This window comes from Microtus ochrogaster, chromosome 17 (genome assembly GCF_000317375.1).
Source record: "Microtus ochrogaster isolate Prairie Vole_2 chromosome 17, MicOch1.0, whole genome shotgun sequence".
Taxonomy (NCBI): domain Eukaryota; kingdom Metazoa; phylum Chordata; class Mammalia; order Rodentia; family Cricetidae; genus Microtus; species Microtus ochrogaster.
The window spans coordinates 5,998,610-6,016,878 of NC_022019.1; the positions used below are offsets into that span (position 1 = coordinate 5,998,610).

General features: G+C 42.1%; 1 protein-coding gene across 4 annotated transcripts in view; it reads right to left on the reverse strand.

The window, feature by feature from the left end:
- Cab39l (calcium binding protein 39 like) overlaps nucleotides 1-18,269 on the reverse strand; it is a 115,969-nt gene that overhangs the window by 18,106 nt on the left and 79,594 nt on the right. For all 4 annotated transcript variants that reach the window (XM_026783239.1, XM_013349237.2, XM_005355413.3 and 1 more), the window contains 3 exons: nucleotides 10,453-10,512; nucleotides 8,351-8,416; nucleotides 1,316-1,459 (listed from right to left, as the gene is read on the reverse strand). In XM_026783239.1, the coding sequence (XP_026639040.1) occupies nucleotides 1,316-1,459; nucleotides 8,351-8,416; nucleotides 10,453-10,512 (270 nt within the window). The remainder of the gene's footprint in view (nucleotides 1-1,315; nucleotides 1,460-8,350; nucleotides 8,417-10,452; nucleotides 10,513-18,269) is intronic.

The following is an 18,269-nucleotide window of genomic DNA, read 5'->3' on the forward strand; positions in this document are numbered from 1 at the left end:
TATAAACTGCTATGCTCTCCACTAAAAGACAACCATAGCCTTATAAACTGCTATGCTCTCCACTAAAAGACAAAGAACTCTGTCTCTGAATATACACCTTTAAGACCAAAAATTCCTGAAGCTCACTGAGCTTTTTATGTCTACTCTACACATCAACTTCCAGAAAACAACCTGAAACTGGCAAAAGCTGGCCAGATACAGAGTGTGAACTGCAGTAGTAAGAAATCACTCAGAGCCATTTATCCTAGAATAAAATGCCCAATGACTAAGGAGGATGCCTACTGTTCTGACATTACACATGGCACAGTATGATGTGACGAACTAGGATACATTAGTGGGATAATGCCAATACAGCCGAAGGAAATATGTCCATAGTAGTTAGGAGTACGGGATTACAAACTAACTTTTACCTTCTATCTGTATATATTTAAGTCTATTATCTAAAATTTCCAGGAGATAGTTTTATTACTCAATGTTAACAAAAAGACCCCCATTTCTAAAGAAGTAACAAATGAACCCTAGGAGCTGGGTGCGGTCTCAGGACGTCCCCTTGGGCTCAGAGAAGAGACTGGCAAAGCAGAAGGCAGCACTTGGGTCTTCCACGCTAGCTAATCTCGGATCACACTTGTAACCTGTGCGGGAAAAGAAGTCTTTCTTTTTAATTATGTGTAGGTATGTGTGTCTGCATACGGGCATGTGCATATGACTGCAGGTGCCTTCAGAGACCAGAGTATGAAATCCCCTGGAGCAGGAATTACAGATGGCAGTGAGCAACTACAAATGGGTACTGGAATCTGAACTTCAGTCCTCTGGAAGAGCAGCCAGTGCTCTTAACCTATGAGCCATCTCTCCGGCCCTATGAGGGAAGGAAGCACTGAGCTGCTAAGTATGGTGGCAGAGCCACAAAGCTTGGCCTCACTGCGTTTCCCATCCTCTTGGCTTCTAGGGAATGCTAAAGAGGCCTTTACCAGGTAGGTCAAACATCATTTACTTTTCAGTGGATTTTAATTTGAAAACAACTGCTTATCTTACTGCACGATACTGGGTGGGAGACCCTCTAAAGTTAGATCAGCTTGTTGCAGATGTCAAACTTCTCTAAAGTTACATGTAAAGACCAGAGGCAAATTTAAATTTGCCCAGTTGTGGCTAGAACCGAAGCAATGGTTTTCTGCAATTAGATTAGTGGAAGAATATAATCTAAGTTTGCAAAACAAAAGAATTATCTAATTTTCTCCCAAGTAAAGTAAAGGAAAAAGCAGATACTTTGCCATTTCACAGCTGAAGAAAAACTCAGTCAGGTATCAGCTCTCTTTACCTTAAAGACATGGAAGGCTTCAAACTGGATGTTAGGACTTTTGTCTCGAAGTAGGTTCATCATCAGTTTCAGGTTCTCTGGCTTGCTGATGTACTTGGTCATAATGGCAAAATTGTGGCGGTCCAGGATTAGCTCGCCTAGCAGCTGCAAGACACAAAGCCAAAGCCATTATTTGACTCTTCACATATAGCTCACCAGGACGGAATCAAAACCCAAGGCTGGTGTGAAAAGTTGTGAGGCACCGTAAATGACGGGTGTGTGCCAGGCACAGTAGCGCCTGCTGCAGCCCCAGCTACTTGGGAGGTGGAGACAGGAAGAGCACTTGAGTCCACAAGCTGCAGACCAGTGAGCATAGTGGGACCCTATCTCAAACAAACAAACAAACAAACAAACAAACAAACCAAGAGATAAAGAAACAACAATCAACCAGTCTGTAGTGACGAGGCCAGCAGGCCACAGCCTGGCTCCCACATGGCTAGCTTAACACCTGAAATAGCAACACACAAATTGTATTCATTTAAACACTGTCTGGCCCATCAGTTATAGCCTCTTATTGGCTAATTCTCACATCTTGATTAACCCATTTCTAATAATTTGTGCACCACCAAGAAGTGGTGGCTTACAGGGAAAGACTCTAGCCTACGTCCATCTTGGGACGGAGCTTCATCGCATCTGCCTCACTTCCCTTCTTCCCAGTATTCTGTTCTGTTTACTACGCCTGCCTAATTTTCTGTCCTATCAAAGGTCCAAGGCAGTTTCTTTATTAACCAATAAAAGTAACACATAGACAGATGACCCTCCTCCATCACCAGTCAGGCCTGAAAATGATATTGTTGCTATTTCGTTAAGCTTTCCTATGGCTTGGCTACGAAATGATTATTATTTATTGTTAATTCTTGAAGCAGTTTTTCAGTCACTCACTGCTCAGCATACTAAGAGATAGCCTGATCCACATCTGCGTCCGTCACCTTGCTTCCCAGCCTCGTACTGCTCTAAGAACATTCAGGCAGAACACAAGTAACAAAACTGATGCATGAATGCACTTTCTGGTTTGCTGAAAGGTTTTCATGTTAAGGAAGTCTTATTTTATCCTTGTCTTAATTTTTTTTAAATCAGATGTGTTTTATTTTATGTGTAAGTGTTTTGCCTGATTGTATGCATATGTAGCATATATATGATTGGTGCTTAGTGAGATCAGAGAAGGGTGCTGGATCTGTCTGCCTCTGCTGAGGTAGTGTGTTAGGGGTGTGTCACCACAGCCTGGTGCAATATATGTTTTTAACCACTGACTTTTATTATAAAACCTGACCCAAGGCCAAAAAATAAACAAACATGTATCCTGAATCTATATGAGAAGTTCTCATTCCAAGCGCCCCTGGAGAGGGAGACAGGAGTGTCGCCTTCCTGAACTAATTTAGGGCAAAGGGCTCTTCAGCCTTCAAGATAAAGCAGCCCTGACTGTCAAGCCAGCAACTGCTTTCCAGCACTAAAGCTGGAACCTTTCTACCTGGCAAACACACAATAAAACAATGCAACACAAACATAACACAAGTAGCAAAAGGAAGCTCTAACCGTGTGGCTTTATTTCATTTTTATCTCTAACTGTGTGGTTCTGTTTCTTTCTCTGCTCTCCCATTCTATGAATCCACGTGTATGTTGTCATTATGACAGCTCTTCAGATTAACTTGGACTCTGGTACGATGATTCCTCTGGCTTCCTTCCTTTTACTCGGGCTATTCTTTAGCTTTGGCTACCTGGGATCTTTGGTGATTCTATACAGAGTGTATTCTTCTATTTGGTACATAATGAAGAAAATATGATATACATATACAATTGATTCTTTTTGAGAAATGTTTCACATAGCCCAGGCTGGCTTAGAACACACTGTGTAGTTAGGATGACCTTGAAATTCTAATCTACCTCCCTAGTGCTAGGATCACAGGGATGTGTCATAACATTTGGACTATGTACTTTTGGTGACTGAATCCAGAATTTTGTGCATATTAGGCAAGGACTCTACCAACTGAACTACAAAATCCCCCTACGGTGGAGTTTCATTTAGTCATAAAGAAGAATGAAGTAAGTTCTTTGCTAGAAGTAAGTTGTTAACAACTGGAGAGCTCCACACTAAGCTAAACAGATCAGAAAAACAAAAATCACCTGCATGCACATGTGCCCTGGAGATTAAAGTCAAGACTGGGAAAATGAGGGGACTACAGGAAGTGAAGAGAAATGAGTATGTTCAAAATGTATAATATACTAGTATGTAAATGAGTCTTTATGAAGCCCCCATACTACATACAATAAGTATACTATAAAAATTTTTTACATAAAAATTTACACCGATTCTTCAGTAAGGATTTGTTGAGGATCCATTATGACTTCAATTGGATTAAATCATTCCAATCTTATTTTCTGCTCATACAAGCTTTAGCCAGGTGTGTGGTGCACTTAAAAATCCCAGCTGTGGACACAGGAAACAAGTTCAAGGCCAGCCTAAGCTCCGTGAGGAAACCCTGTCTTGAAAAACAAAGGGTGGGAGTCTAGCTAGGTGGAGGAGCACGCACAACACGCTCACGGCCCTGTCTCCAGAATCCTATACTCTCTCTCACAGACACACAAAATATCCATGACCTTGAGCTCAATGTGTTCCAAAACTGCTAGTACTAGCTTTCCTTAAAATAAGCATGTTCAGGAATGCATTTTTTAATTGAGCATGCTCAGTAGTACACCCACCCCTAAAATGATTTCCTACATGGATATTCATGGATATGCATAGCTTATATCTCTAATTCAACATTACTTTGGAATTAGTAATTAGGGCATTACTTTGGAATGACTCCCGTGTTCTCCTTAGTGCTGTAGGCAATACATATTTCTCTATTCTTCTATTTTGGGGGGCCATGCTTATCCAAGCTTTGTGTTAATTAACATGTGAACAATATGTTTAGTTTTTTAAAGTCTTTTGGCCATTAGCTGTCAATCTACTTTAATTAGCAGTGACAAGGACAATGGTGACACACTGCCGTGCAGCACAGCACATCACAAAGCCGCATTGTTCTAAGGAAATGGAACACATCCGCATTTTACTTAATCACGAGGCTAGTGTAATTAAGAGGTTCTCTTCTAAAATGTGCTGTTTTAATGAAATTGACCAAAGTGCCAAAAAATTCCACCAAGCTTCTTTTTAATCACAATCTTTCTTGCTAGTAATTAAAGCCAGGCTTCTGAAGGTCAGAAATAAGCTCCAGCGTACGAGGGAAAGGAATCTCTCTCTTAATTACCTTTTCCTGGCCCAGGAGTCTAAGCATCCCAAGACCAAGAAAGTCTAGGAAACTTTAGAACATGATTGACAAAAGGCAGCAGGTAGCCAACGCTCTGGAACCAGAAAGTGACTTAGCACTTCAGCCTGTTTATATGATGAAGCTGTTTGCCCCTGCGACTATCTCACTTCTCATTTCCTACAGCTGGAGACATCACAGACACAACCTTACAGGGTCCGTATTTGTAAATGTGGTTACTGGGACAGCAGCTACTGAGACCATACATCTAATTCCGCAAAGGAAAAATCACGCTGGCATCAGCAGAGCTCCCCAGAGTAGCGCTTTTCTCTGAGAAGGGAGCCAGCATTGCTGAGTAAGCTTGACGCTGACATGTGGACCACTTCAGTCCACCACCCTTCAGCTTCCTTGCAAGGGTGGCAGCCGCAGCACTATTTTCAGCAGCATCCCTGCTTCTAAGCCAGCATCTGAAGCCAACTTGCCCTTTCATAGCTCTGCATTTTGACACACACTTTGGTCTGCTCCTCCCATCTAAGCAATGCTCTACTTTACCATGTGTGTCTGCCAAATTTGAGATACCTGGTCTAGAAAGGAATTCGGACAAGAAAAGCAGGTCTCAGGAGATTAATGAAGAACAGCAAACAATATTCTTGGGTACACAGGAGCATTTGTAAATCAGTAGGAAAGGGAAAGTTACAGGTGTTTCTGAACTAGGTACAAATGTCTGCTACAGGCCTGAAGTGGACGTCTGAGCAGGGGAAGGGCACTGAGGCAACAAGAACAGAGAACTTCTTGCCCACTCTACTGTCCATCACTCTGTTGGAAGGAGGCCACTAGTTGGTTCCTGGCTGCTTAGCCCCGAAATAGTCACATAGAAACTGTATTAATTAAATCACTGCTTGGCCCATTAGCTCTAGCTTCTTATTGGCTAACTCTTATATATGAATTTAACCTATTTTTATTAATCTGTGTATTGCCACATGGTGGTGGCTTGCTGCGGTGGGGCTACATGATTTCTCTCTTGATTCCGCCTTCCTTCTCCCAGCATTCAGTTTAGTTTTCCCCCCTACCTCTGTTCTACCCTATCAGGCCAAGACAGTTTTCTTTATTCATTAATGCTAACTACATCATTAATGGGGATCCCACATCATCACTCAGGTGCTGGATGGGTAGGTTCTACTCTTGGGTGCAGATGTGCACTGTTGGAACCAGTTTCATAAGTCCACCAATCCCAGCTTTACCAACAGAACATTGATGGACCCTTCCAGAGACTGACTGAGAAAGGTGAATTCTAGGGTTAATGACTAGCAATATTTACTTGAACAACTTAGTTTGATTCATTGAACAAATACTTATAGTTTCTACATCTGAGCAGGGATGTAGCTCAGTGGTGCTTGTTGACCCAGGCCCTTGGGTTCCATCCCCCGTACTATAAAAATAAACAAATAAATTAAAAAGCCAGTATGTTCTTACAAGTAAGGCTCTGTTCTAATCTATTAAAATATGGACAGGAAAAGAGGACAAGATGGGGCAAAGCCAGCTAGAGAAAAGAAATGGAGAGGTGGGTGGGGAGACAATCTGCTAGAAAGAAAGGGCAAGCCAGGCCAGAGGGAGAGCTTTCTGACTGGGCCTGAGGTCTCAGAGACAGGAAAAGTTTGGTCTGGTTTCTGGTCATTGCTGAAAATGGTTTGAGGATAACATTTTAAGACCGAGGATAAAGTCTGAAGACCCTCATCTTTCCTCTTTTAATTTGGTTCAATCACTTAGTGTCATACAAACTCTACTTTGGCTTAGTATCTGTCAGCCTCACATTGTAAACAGGGACTTGAGGCTGAGCAATGGTGGCGCATGCCTTTAATCCCAGCATTCGGGAGGCAGAGGCAGGTGGATTTCTGTAAAATCGAGGCCAGCCTGGTCTACAAAGCAAGTTCCAGGACAGACAGAGTTACACAGTGAAACCCTGTCTCAACAAACAAACAAACAAACAAACAAACAAAGAGGGACTTGGGAAATATCAAAGGCAGTGGTTCAACCTTCTTAATGCTGTGACTCTTTAATACAGTTCTTCATGTTATGGTGACGCCCAACTATAAAATTATTTTTCCTGATATTTCATAACTGTTTATTTGCTACTGTTATGAATCACAGTGTAGGTGGCTGACATGTGAACCCCACAGGGGCTGTGATCACAGGCTGAGAACCACTGCTCTAAGTCACCTCTCGTGCTGGTCTTAGGGCACTCTCACTTTCTTTACTATTCCAGTGCCGCTCCCTCCAGCACCTCTCCTATACTGTCTCTGGCTGTCCTTCTGTCCCTTATATAGGTCTAAAGCTGTGACCGTAGGGTACATCTTAATTTTCTTGCTAGTTTTCTCCGTGACAACTCTGTGTGTGATGCATTTCTGTTACTTTTAGCCCCGACTCTCATCTCCCTCCTGTTAAGCCCCATTCATCCCCACAGTTCTTTTCCACATTCGGGTGTTTCTGTTTAACCAGGGCCATTGATGTGGTCATGGTTTGGAGCTATCCAGTGGAGCTCTGATGGGTACATCAGGAGATACACAACTAAAAACAAAGATTCCTGGCTCAGAACTTTCAGTAGTGGCAGTTAAGCAGGGGGCTTCAGCACATCTCTGGACATAGTACAACACAGTTTTGAGGTCACCGCTCTGCCTAAGGTCAGTTCCTTGGCCTCAATATGAGGAGCTCTGGAACAAGATGAAGTTTCTCTAAATGGATCACCTTTCATTGGCTTCTACGCAAGGGGACCTCAATAACAAGTGCTGAGTGATTGGCTGGAAACTGACGTCAACTAAGTCAGAAGCTGGGACAGTGAAAGCGTGAATAGAGGGGACACAGCGTCACTATGCAAGCCACAGGAGAAGGAACGTAGAAGTCTTACAAAACAGACTTAGTTCATTACCTTACTTTAAAATTGCATCGAATATTGAGAATATACGCACTGTCTGCCCCGTGGTCACCACCATCCTGACATCCCAAGTGAGCTGTGCAGGGGCTAGAAGGTATACAACCTGCACGGCTGATTCAGGATTACTAGCTGATAAAAAGGGTTCTGACAAGGAAATGCGGTTGGCAAATGCATTTCAGGAAAACAGTTACAACCCTGGGGGAGAGATGCTTCTCCCAACATAGAAGCCCATGACAGTTCAACGCTATAAGTCTGTACCATAGCTAAGAGCAAGAACATTAGGTTTACCATCTCCAAAAAGCATTGAGAGGAATTTAAACATTTGTGTTTTGTGTGCTATACTTTGGAATTGCCACTTCTTGGAGTGTCCTGCACAGAGATGCAGGAGAGGCACTGGATTGGTTCATTCTGAAGTTTCTGTTGTAAGGTACACTGGCGTGATTTCTAGGGGCTTTACTGGGTTGTCCTGATAGTCACCCCATCCCAGTCACTGTGACCAGTTTCTTTCTCTTCATCTCTAAAATATTCTCAGAAGAGAACCATGTGGTTCTGCTTAAGTCAGCTTAGGTTTGGTCATCTTCCATAGTGAAATATTCCACATCTGACTTCAGCATAAACTTATCATTCATGTTGCTGTTTCCAAAGTATCTGAAGTAGGACACTTCCATTATTTTGCGGCAAAGCTCAATCAGAGCATAAAAGCATAACCGCTGAATTACTTCTCAAACTGAAGGACCCTGAATTTTCTGTATTTACTTCTGCAGAGTAGACACTGTTTGTTAGCAAGATGTCAGCTTACAAGGACTTAAGGAAATTTGCTATTACCTTTAAAGATTGTCTCTTAGTCACGTAATTCTCCGACTGCAGCAGTTTCTCATACTCTTCAAAGACCTAAGAAGAAGAAAGGAAGTCTGTAAGAGCAGCAGTGTGTCCTCTATAGCAGGAGTGTGCTCACTCCTCCAGAGGTCCTCAGACCCAGCCCCATCACCGCTGCACACAGAGGGCTCAGCAGCTCACTCCTCATCTGGACACAGGACCAGGACAGGAAACTGAAGGCATATGGGATTCATGCTGACCATTAGTTCTACAAACCAGAAATTCAAAAAAAAAATAAAATAAAAATAAAAACAGAAATTCAGTTGAAAGATGGAATAATTTTGAATCCTCTAAATCTATTAAAAGCTTCAAAATAACACATTTTAAAGAAATGTTTCTGTCATGTGGAGGCTGCAGGTTCACACTTTGGGAAAAGAGTAAACTAAGGGCTTGCTTAGGACTGTCGAATTCATAATGTCAACAGGAGTCACCAGCTGAGGCTTGGGCTATGTAATGACCATGTCACTCCTTTTGGCCTGTGTGAACTTTCGCCATTCTCACAAGAAGCCATGACCCCGGGACATGGATCTTCCTGCATCTCATTGCAGTCACTGGTCATGGGCTAGAGCCTTTGGAGCACAGAGCAAGCAGCTGGGGAAGCTTGTTATCCACTTCCCTCCATTTGTGGGCACATCATTCAGAGAACATTAGAGCTGGAGGAGCAAACAGACAGAGCAAAAACCCAAGGGATAAAGAGGGATAGGACAGCCTCAGGGGGCTGAGTCACAGGCTTATGTGCACACCCATCAAAACTTTTGATTTAGAATTGAGAAGTACAAGTATGTAGCTCAGATTAAAGTCACGGCACTATTCTCTTTCATAAGCCATTTTGTTCTCTTGAACGCAGGGAAAATATTATCGCTCAGCTACAGAGGTTCTCCCTAAAAACCCATGTACTGAAAATCTGGCCCCCAGCTTGTGGTGCTATTAAGAATGATTAATAGTAAGAGTGTTAGTTTCTTCAATAGACTAATTCCTTGATAAAGTCATAGTTAAATGGATTTTTAGGAGAGGAGAGATACGCTTCTAAGGGTCATGATCGCTGTCTCTCTCTCTTTCTCTCTCTCTGTATACAGTATAAATGTATACATGTTTACATTGATGGCTGTCTTCTTTGATTACTCTACAGTATATACTGAGACATGGTATTTTATTGAACCAAGAGTTCACCAGTTCAGCTAGTGGCTAGTCTGCTTGTTCCAAGGATCGTCTGTCTGTTCATCTGTTTCTGTCTCCTATGCACTAAGATTGCTGGGGTTCTGCTCTGCCCATCTGAGTTTTTAAGTGGGTTCTGGGGACCCAAACTCCAGTCCTCATGTTAAACCTGCTGAGCCCTCTCCTCCAACCCCAGGGGCATGCTTTTGAAGGGTGCATTTTGTCCTGGCTGCCATAGGGTGAGCATCTCTCCATTGCCACATGCTTTCCACTGTGAAGCTCTGACCCACAGAGTCAGTAACAGAGCCAAGTGACCATGGTCTGAAACCATATTCCAAAATAAACTAAGTTATTCTTCTTATATTCTGTCACAGCAACAAAAAGAAGACCAACACTTGATATTTTATAGATTAAATTATTCACCAGGCAAATTATGTTCACTGTGAATCTAAACTATAAATACAGTGGAGCCAGAGTCCTCCTGGTTCTTTCCCACTGTCCCTCTCAGCCTTTCCTTCTGGTCCAGCTCCATTTCCTTGTGACACCCACCCGCTGCAGAAACATTTTCTACCACAGCCACCATATGGGGCTAGGACTCCGAGTGGGGTGACAGCAACCAATGAGGGGAACACCCATCCAAAACACACAAGAACAGATATCTATGCTGAACACGCTTCCTTCCAATGGGCAATCTGAACCCAGAGCCATAAGCCTCTAGAACTGCAAATTTCTGGCTTCAAAGGACACGGCCTTTAGCTCTCAGGCCTCTGAGACTGCCAGCTCAGGCCCCAAGCCTTCTGCATTTCCTACCTATATGCAGGTTCCATCTAAACAGCCAGCCATGAATAACAAACAAGAGATAGAAAGAAATAAGTCTTAAAAATGACTTTACTTACAGTGTCATAATTTTGCTCTAAGAAGTCCGCTACCAACACTTTGTGTCTGGTTAACAAGTCCTAAAAGAACAAGCAATGAAGACATATTACTACAGTTGGTGACCTTGCTCTTTAAAATGGAGGATAATCTTTGCTTCTATGGGGTGATAAATCTATTCACTTCAAACACAGACGTTGGAAAAGAACATTTTCATTTACAAGACAAAATTATTTTCATCCACACCTTAAGATAATGAAGCCCCAGTTTGTTTCAGATTAAAACAATGGCAAAACACTGACTGTCAAATCTAGTGTTTTAAATAGTAGAAATAAAATTTAAGTGGTACACACATCATCTATGAGGTAACTTTACAGAATATTTTTACATTATGATTATAATCAACATCCAAATAAAGTCTGATGATCTTTATCAAGGCCAGTAACTAATCGTCAAGCCCCCCCACAAACACAACTGTGGAGAAAACTGCAAAGACCCATGAAGGAACTTCTGGTTGTCTTCAAGTCACACCTAAACCACATCCCTATTTCACCCCAATGTTTGGAAAAAGAAAATCAGCCTCATCTAATCTCTTTTATATACTTAGAGGCTAAATACCCAACTTAGGTTATGTGAAAAATTTAATTAAAAACAAATTTTTAACCTGTCCAGAATAATACTTTAATACAGTTAATTAAAATCCTCCCCCTCCCTTGACACACAGCAGGTGGGGGAGGGGAGGAGCATGTGAGTGGAGCTGACCCTGGAAGCCAGAAGAGGATACCGGATCCCCTGGAGTTAGAGTTACAGCTGTGAGCTGTAGGGCAAGGTGCTTGCGACTAAACTCAAGTCCCCTGAAGACATCCCCTGAGACACCTCTCTAGCCCCCTACTTCTATTTAAATAATAAAAAAGGAAACTGTTTAAAGCAGTTTGCACAGCCTAAAGGTCTTAAAAGCCTTAAAAAAGGTTTTAAAGCTTAAAAGCGACTTGTCTGTTGGCTGTAAACACCTTCACTGTAGGTGGATGATATGCTGGTGCACTGTGCACTGGTCTGTGGCTTGCTGTGCTTTGGATCATCTCCCCATGGTGCTGAGGATCACCTACAGACCGCGGGTTAAATGGCCCCGAAATGCCAGTGCAGTGCTGCTGCCTCAGGTATGGGGAGGAAGGGAAATGAAGTCTCGCTATGCCGGCTCAGGCTCAGGCTGGTCTTGAACGCCTGGGTGGCAGTGGGATTGTAGCTAGGACTACAGGCTGTATACACGAGAGCTCAGCTGGAGGACTTTGAAGGGACCGCTTCCACTCTCTTTCCTTCTAACTGAAGCGTGCAGCACTGACCCACCACACCCTCACTGCCAGGAGTTTCTGTTTCACTACAGCCCCAAAGTACCAGTCAGCTAACCATGTTCTGAAACTGTAAGTGAAGATGAAGTTTAGGTTGTGTGTCTCAAGTATTTTGCCATACAAAGCTGTGGAAAGGTAACACATGATGCAGTCAGGTAATTTTAGCATATGCATTACCTAATATATTTGCTTATTTGCGCTGATAACAAAAATACACTCTTAGCGATTTTCACAACACAACACACTGCTATTAACAGGCACCATCATGTTCCATGATAAACCAACATATATTTGTTTACCTAATGGAAATCTTGTATCCCTGAACCAGCTCTTACCCCAGGACCATTCTGGTTTTTTGCTTCTATGAGTTCAATATCTTTAGATTCCACATATAAATGATGCCATGATTTCTCTTCCTGTTGTGTCTTATTTACTTAACATAATTCCTTGAGGTTCATCAATGTTGACACAAATGGCAGGATTTCTTTCTTTTTATAGCTAAATAGTACTCCATTGTGATGAACAACACATTTCTTTTCTTTTGTGTGTGTGTATGATGTGTATATGGTATGTGCCAGTACAATGCAATAATGGACATCAGAGGACAGTTTTGGGGAGTTGTTTTTATTTTGTCTTCAACCTTTGTTTTGAGCAGTGTTCTCTCATTTCTTAGTAAGCAGAACACTCCAGGGTTCTGGCTGATTCTCCTCCCTCTGCCTCCCATCTCACTATTGAGGTGCTTCCATCATCAATGCATGTTACCACATTTGACTTTTCATGTGGCTTCATTGTAGGGATAAAATTCAGGATGTCAGGCTCGCAGTGGGCCATCTCTCCGGGCACTACAGCATCTATGCATTCGCTTGTCTGTCAGTGGACACTTAGGCTGATTCCTTTCCCTGGCCATTGTGATCAATGCTGCAATAATTACCCTTCGACACACTTACTTCATTTTCTTTGTCAACACCCATGAATGGGACTGTTAGTCCTATAATAATCCCATTTCACATTTCTGAGGTTCGTCCATACTGTTTTCCACAGTACTTCACTATTTTGAATTCATATAAATAACATGCAACCGTTTATTTTTCTTCACATCTTTGTTTCATGCAGTCAAGGCTAGCTTCAAACTCATGTAGATGAAGCTGGTCTTCCTGCGTCTACCTCCCAGCTACTGACATGACAGGCCTGTGTAGCTCAGCAAGCTTCTGTCTTTCTTAGAATATCCTTTCTTGAAGATGAGAAGAGGCTATTTGTAGTTTTACAGTCTTCAAGCTCAACCACAACATCATGAACCTTTAACCTGACTGGTCCCTTTGCTGATATGGTGAAATTTTTCTTAGTTGAGCAGAGCACTGAGACCTGTTTTGGAACCGGGCTTTCAAGTAGGGAAACACTCTATGGGGCTCCATTCCTACCCGACTGGAGTCCTTTCTAATGAGTTCTGTGTCAGGACATGCAGGAGACATTAAGCTGTTGCAGAGCATTTGGGGCAATCTCTAAGCAGATATGGGATCTTCATCTGTAGCTGCAGCTCCCCCCACATCTGGCAGGAGCCCCTGTGCAGCTTGGGGAATTTTCCATTCTCAGAGAAAGCAGAAGTTGTCTCTTTATGGGTTGCAGCAGACACTGTAAACTGTGCACCTGTGGGGGCTCTCTAACTGCTACATTAGCCTCTGAGCATATGATAAACACATCAACAAACCCTCAAGTTCATATATATGAAGACCATGTGCTAACACTGAGGGATCATATCGCATGTGCATGCCTATGTACACGGTTGTTAATTTACTATAGATCATAATATAATATGAGGAGGGAGACACAGAAACATTAGCTTGGATCCTATCCAAGAAGGAAACAGTAGAAGCATGCAAAGTAAAAACAAGTGAAATTTTAAAGAATTTTAAATTTAAAAAAAAAATTACTGAGTGAATTCTTTCATTCTATTTCTTAACCATTTGGTTTGATAGGGGAAAGTTCTTCACAGTATCAATATTAAGCTTTTAAAAAAATCTGCTATTGACATTTCTAATGAGTCTGCCGTGGAGAAAGTGGTATGAAATGATGAAGACACCTGATAGCCAGGGAGGGGTAAAAAGTCAGTGGGGAGGTGCCACCTGCTGCAGTTTCTCCAGATCCCACAGGAGGAAAATGAAACTCACAGGCTCAAGGAGAGTGACACAGGGCAAAGGGGTGGTAAAGAGGGCCAGAACTGAAACACCCGAGTCAGCGAGAGTCCTGGAGGGAAGGGTGGATGGCTGCAGGGGGACCTTTTAGAGGAGGAAGACTCTACTGCAGACAGTGCCATGGGAACTGGAAACAATGGGATGGGCAAACAGCTGGCAATGAAGACATGACTGACTGAACTGGACAACAGTTATTCTAGAGCAAAATAAGAGGCAATCAAAGTTAAACCACCCAGAAATAAATCTACCTATGGACACCTAATTTTTGATAAAGAAGCCAGAAATAACCACTGGAAAAGAGATGGCATCTGATGATGTTGTTGGTCAAACTGGACGGTTGCCATGCAGAATGCAAATACATCCAAACTTATTGTCCTGAACAACACTAAACTCCAAAAGGATCAAATACCTCAAAATAAGGCCAGATTCACTAAATCTGATAGAAGAGAAAGTGGAGGAACAATTTTAGACACATCGCCACAGGAAAACACTTTCTGATCAGAACATCAGTAGCACAGGTACTAAAAACAATTAATAAATGAAACCTTATGAAAACTGAAAAGCTTCTGTATGTCAAAGGATACTGTCAGTAGGACAAAGCAGCAGGCTATAGAATTGGAAAAGAACTTTTTCAACTATACATCCAGTAGAGGGTTAATATCTAAAATATATACAGAAGTTAAAAACTAGACAACAAGAAAATAACCCAGTTAAAAAGGGGGTATATATTTAAAATGAGAGTTCTCAAAAGAAGAAACTCAAATGACTAAGAAGCACTTAAATGTTCAACATCCTTAGCCATTAGGGAAATATGAACCAAAACTACTTTGAGATTCCATCTTATACCCATCGGAATGGGTAAGATCAATAAAACAAATGACAGCTCATGCTGGCAAGGGTGTGAAGTAAAGGGACACACTCTTCCATTGCTGGTGGGACTGCACACTTGTACAGCCACTGCAGAAATCAGTGCAGTGTGGCAGTTCCTCAGAATGATGGGGAACCAATCTACCTCAAGAACCATTATACAACCCATCCTACCACAGAGACACTTGTTTAACCATGTATACTCACTGCTGCTCTATTTACAATAGACAGAAATTGGAAACAACCTAGATGTCTGTGTATAAATGAACAGATAAAGAAAATAAGCAACATTTACACAATGGAACGACATTCAGTCATTAAAAAATGAAATCATTAAATTCTCAGGTAGATGGGTGAAATTAGAAAAATTATTCTAAATAAAGCTACTCAGATCCAGAAAGACAAATATGTATTTGTTTATATGTGGGTGTTAACTTTTAAGTCATTCATAAGCAAGCGACAACCCCTACAGTCACAGAGTAGTGTGTGAGGGACTAGGGCGTAAGGATGGATTGCCCTAGGAAGGGGAGATAGAATAGATCATTAGGGATGGATGAAGAGAGGCCCTGGAACAGGAGGATTAAAACAAGGAGGGAAAGGAAAGAGGGTGGGACAAGGGAGGGAATACAGAGAGGGCCAGATAAAACTAAGATATTTGAGATGTAACATATAATACAGTAGAAGCTTCTTAAAATATATACATATATGAAGGAGTTCTAAATGAAATTGCCAAATAATGGGGGAAGACAGAGACCCAACTGGCCATCTCTTGCTACCAAAGGAAGCTGCCAATACTGGAAATAGGATATATCTAATCAAGTTCTTGGCCAAAGGGGTCCCACGGGAACACCCAAACAACCCAGGCCATTGGTAGCTCCAACAAACTGACGGTAAGGACCTACTGCTAAAGACAACACCCGCACAATCCACTAAACATGGAGAAATCAAGAGTGCCTGCCTAGAGCCTTCACCACCCCTATTGACTAATGTCCATGGTAGCAGAAGGTACTCTGCATGCTAGCAAAGGAGAAAGGTACATATCAACACAGTTGCAAATTCTTCAACCTACAATGTTGCTCTGCCTACACAAGAAACACTGGTGCAATACTAGCTTGTGAAAGTAACCAACCAATATTTGATTTGAATTAAGGTCCACTTCATGAGATGGAACCCATACTCCACACTGCTTGGATGGCCAAGAACCTGGATTAGATAGGCCAAGTACCTAGGAGAAAACCATATACTACTGTTCTACTAAAGGAATGTAGCAATAAAAGGATTCCCAATGACATTCTGGTACACTCATTGATCCAGGCCTTGCTCAGTTATCATCGGTGAAGCTTCATCATCTAGCAGATGGAGACAAATACACAGACCCGCAGCCAGAATGCTTTGCCCTTTCAGTTGTGTGTTTTGGTAGTAAGCGTTTGAAGCCTCCACACTTGGCACAGTTTGTTCCCAGGCTCTTCTTCCTCTTCTCTGGTCTTGCCAGTTTTCTTTCTTCACACTGCATGCCTTCCTATGATTTTCATGGTCTCCTTAATTCTCCCTTGGATGGACCCAGCTCAAGATGGCTACAGAAGTCTTAGTTGTTACTAACATCTTGCCTGTCAGGGAACCTTAAGGAGTTCCCAAATTTCAGAAGGGTAAATCAAGCCATACTTTTATTGATGGCCACCTGGGTCTGAGCTGTTTCCTAACTAACGCTTGACAAGCTAATTGTTTTGGAGAAAGGTCAAGTATATTTTAGTTGGTCACAGCTCACCTTTGCACAGCTTACATGTAAACCCCTTTTTCCTGCCTGAGGTACAATTCTCTCTCCCTGCTGCCCAAGACTTGCTCCTTTCCATGAGTTCCCAATAAGCTGCACTTTGTGTAGCTTTGAATCTGTCTGCTGTTTTTTGGTTTTGTCATTTACCACCGACTCTCACACACTAGGCCTGACTTCTGAAATAGTCCCCTGCCCCACATCCTCAGTCTTGCTAGACTTCCTGTTCATGCAGACTAGCTGAGATGAGCCAACAACCCTAATGGGCTGTGCTGGCCCTGCCTTCAAGCCCCGTGTTGTTTACTGCAGGCCAGCCTGCAGTTCCTTTCTTCTACAGCTCCTGGAGATTTGGCATGTCTACCAAGCAAATACACCTGTTGGTGCCTATCAATACTTCCATCATCTTAACCTGTATTCTTCTGATGGTTCTTGTCAGGTCAGTTTCCATTATTTCCTAAGATTCCCAGGCAGCTGCTCAGATTTGCTTTCCCCGTGACCATACTTTGATTTTGCTCACCAGTCTCCCATCATCACAGCTTCCACTCCACTCCAGCTTCAATCCTTTCCCTATAGCAACTTTCCTTTCCTTCAGTCCCCACTTGTGCGTTTCCCAGCCCAGTCTGAGCCATCTCTGGACTCTTTCCATGTTCTGATACTTTCCCCTACTTAGTTTTCATGAGCTCACACACTGCTATTTTTTTCTCAAACATTCTCAGAATAGGCTAAGCAGGTTCTTAAGGTGCAAGTAATAGTTTCCTGAGCTGAAAACCACTGTTCTCCTCTCTCCACCTCTAAAGAACTACTCTGTAAAGAACTGTTTATCACCCAGTCATTCCAACTGTATAAACTCTAAGTTCACTATAATGTACAGAATATGGGACCGAGCAAGGTACTATCTGAATGGATACTTTAATTTAGTTGTGTGATGAGTTTCTTACAATAGCAGTTTTATTAAAAAGTAAGATTAGAGTATATGTCAATATTAGAATATAAGTGGTATCACTATTGCTGTAATGCATATTTAAGATAATATATAGAAATTAAAAGTAACAAGTTAAAAGTTTTCTAAAAGATGTCATATATTTATACCCTGAAAAGACTAATAGAAGTGCATTTAGAATTATGTGAATGAATAAACTGCTGAAATGTTTTTGAAGAAATGACTCAATCTTATCTATTTAAATGAGTTTTATCCACTTCCCAAAGTCTACGTTTCTAATGATGCCTTTACACAATTTTTGGAATTTCTTTTCAGAAATTACCTTCAAAAGAAATGTGATAGACAGTGAAGAAAATCAGACTCGATATTTGATGGAGGAAGGTCATTGGTTAAAAAAATAAAGAAACTGCTTGGCTGGCCCTTGTAGGTTAAAACATAGGTGGGAGGAGTAAACAGAACAGAATGCTGGGAGGAAGAGGAAGTGAGCTCAGACTCGACAGCGGGGATAGCTCTGCTCTCTGAGGCACACGCGATGAAGCTCCCACCCAGGATGGACGTAGGCTAGAATCTCCCTGGTAAGCTACCTTGTGGGCTACAGCAGATTATTAGAGATGGGCTAGTCCAGGTGCAAGAGTTAGCCTAGAAGAGGCTAGATAGAAATGGGCCAAGCAGTGATTAAAAGAATACAGTGTCCTGTCGAGTCTGAGCAACAATGGAATATCCAAGTAGA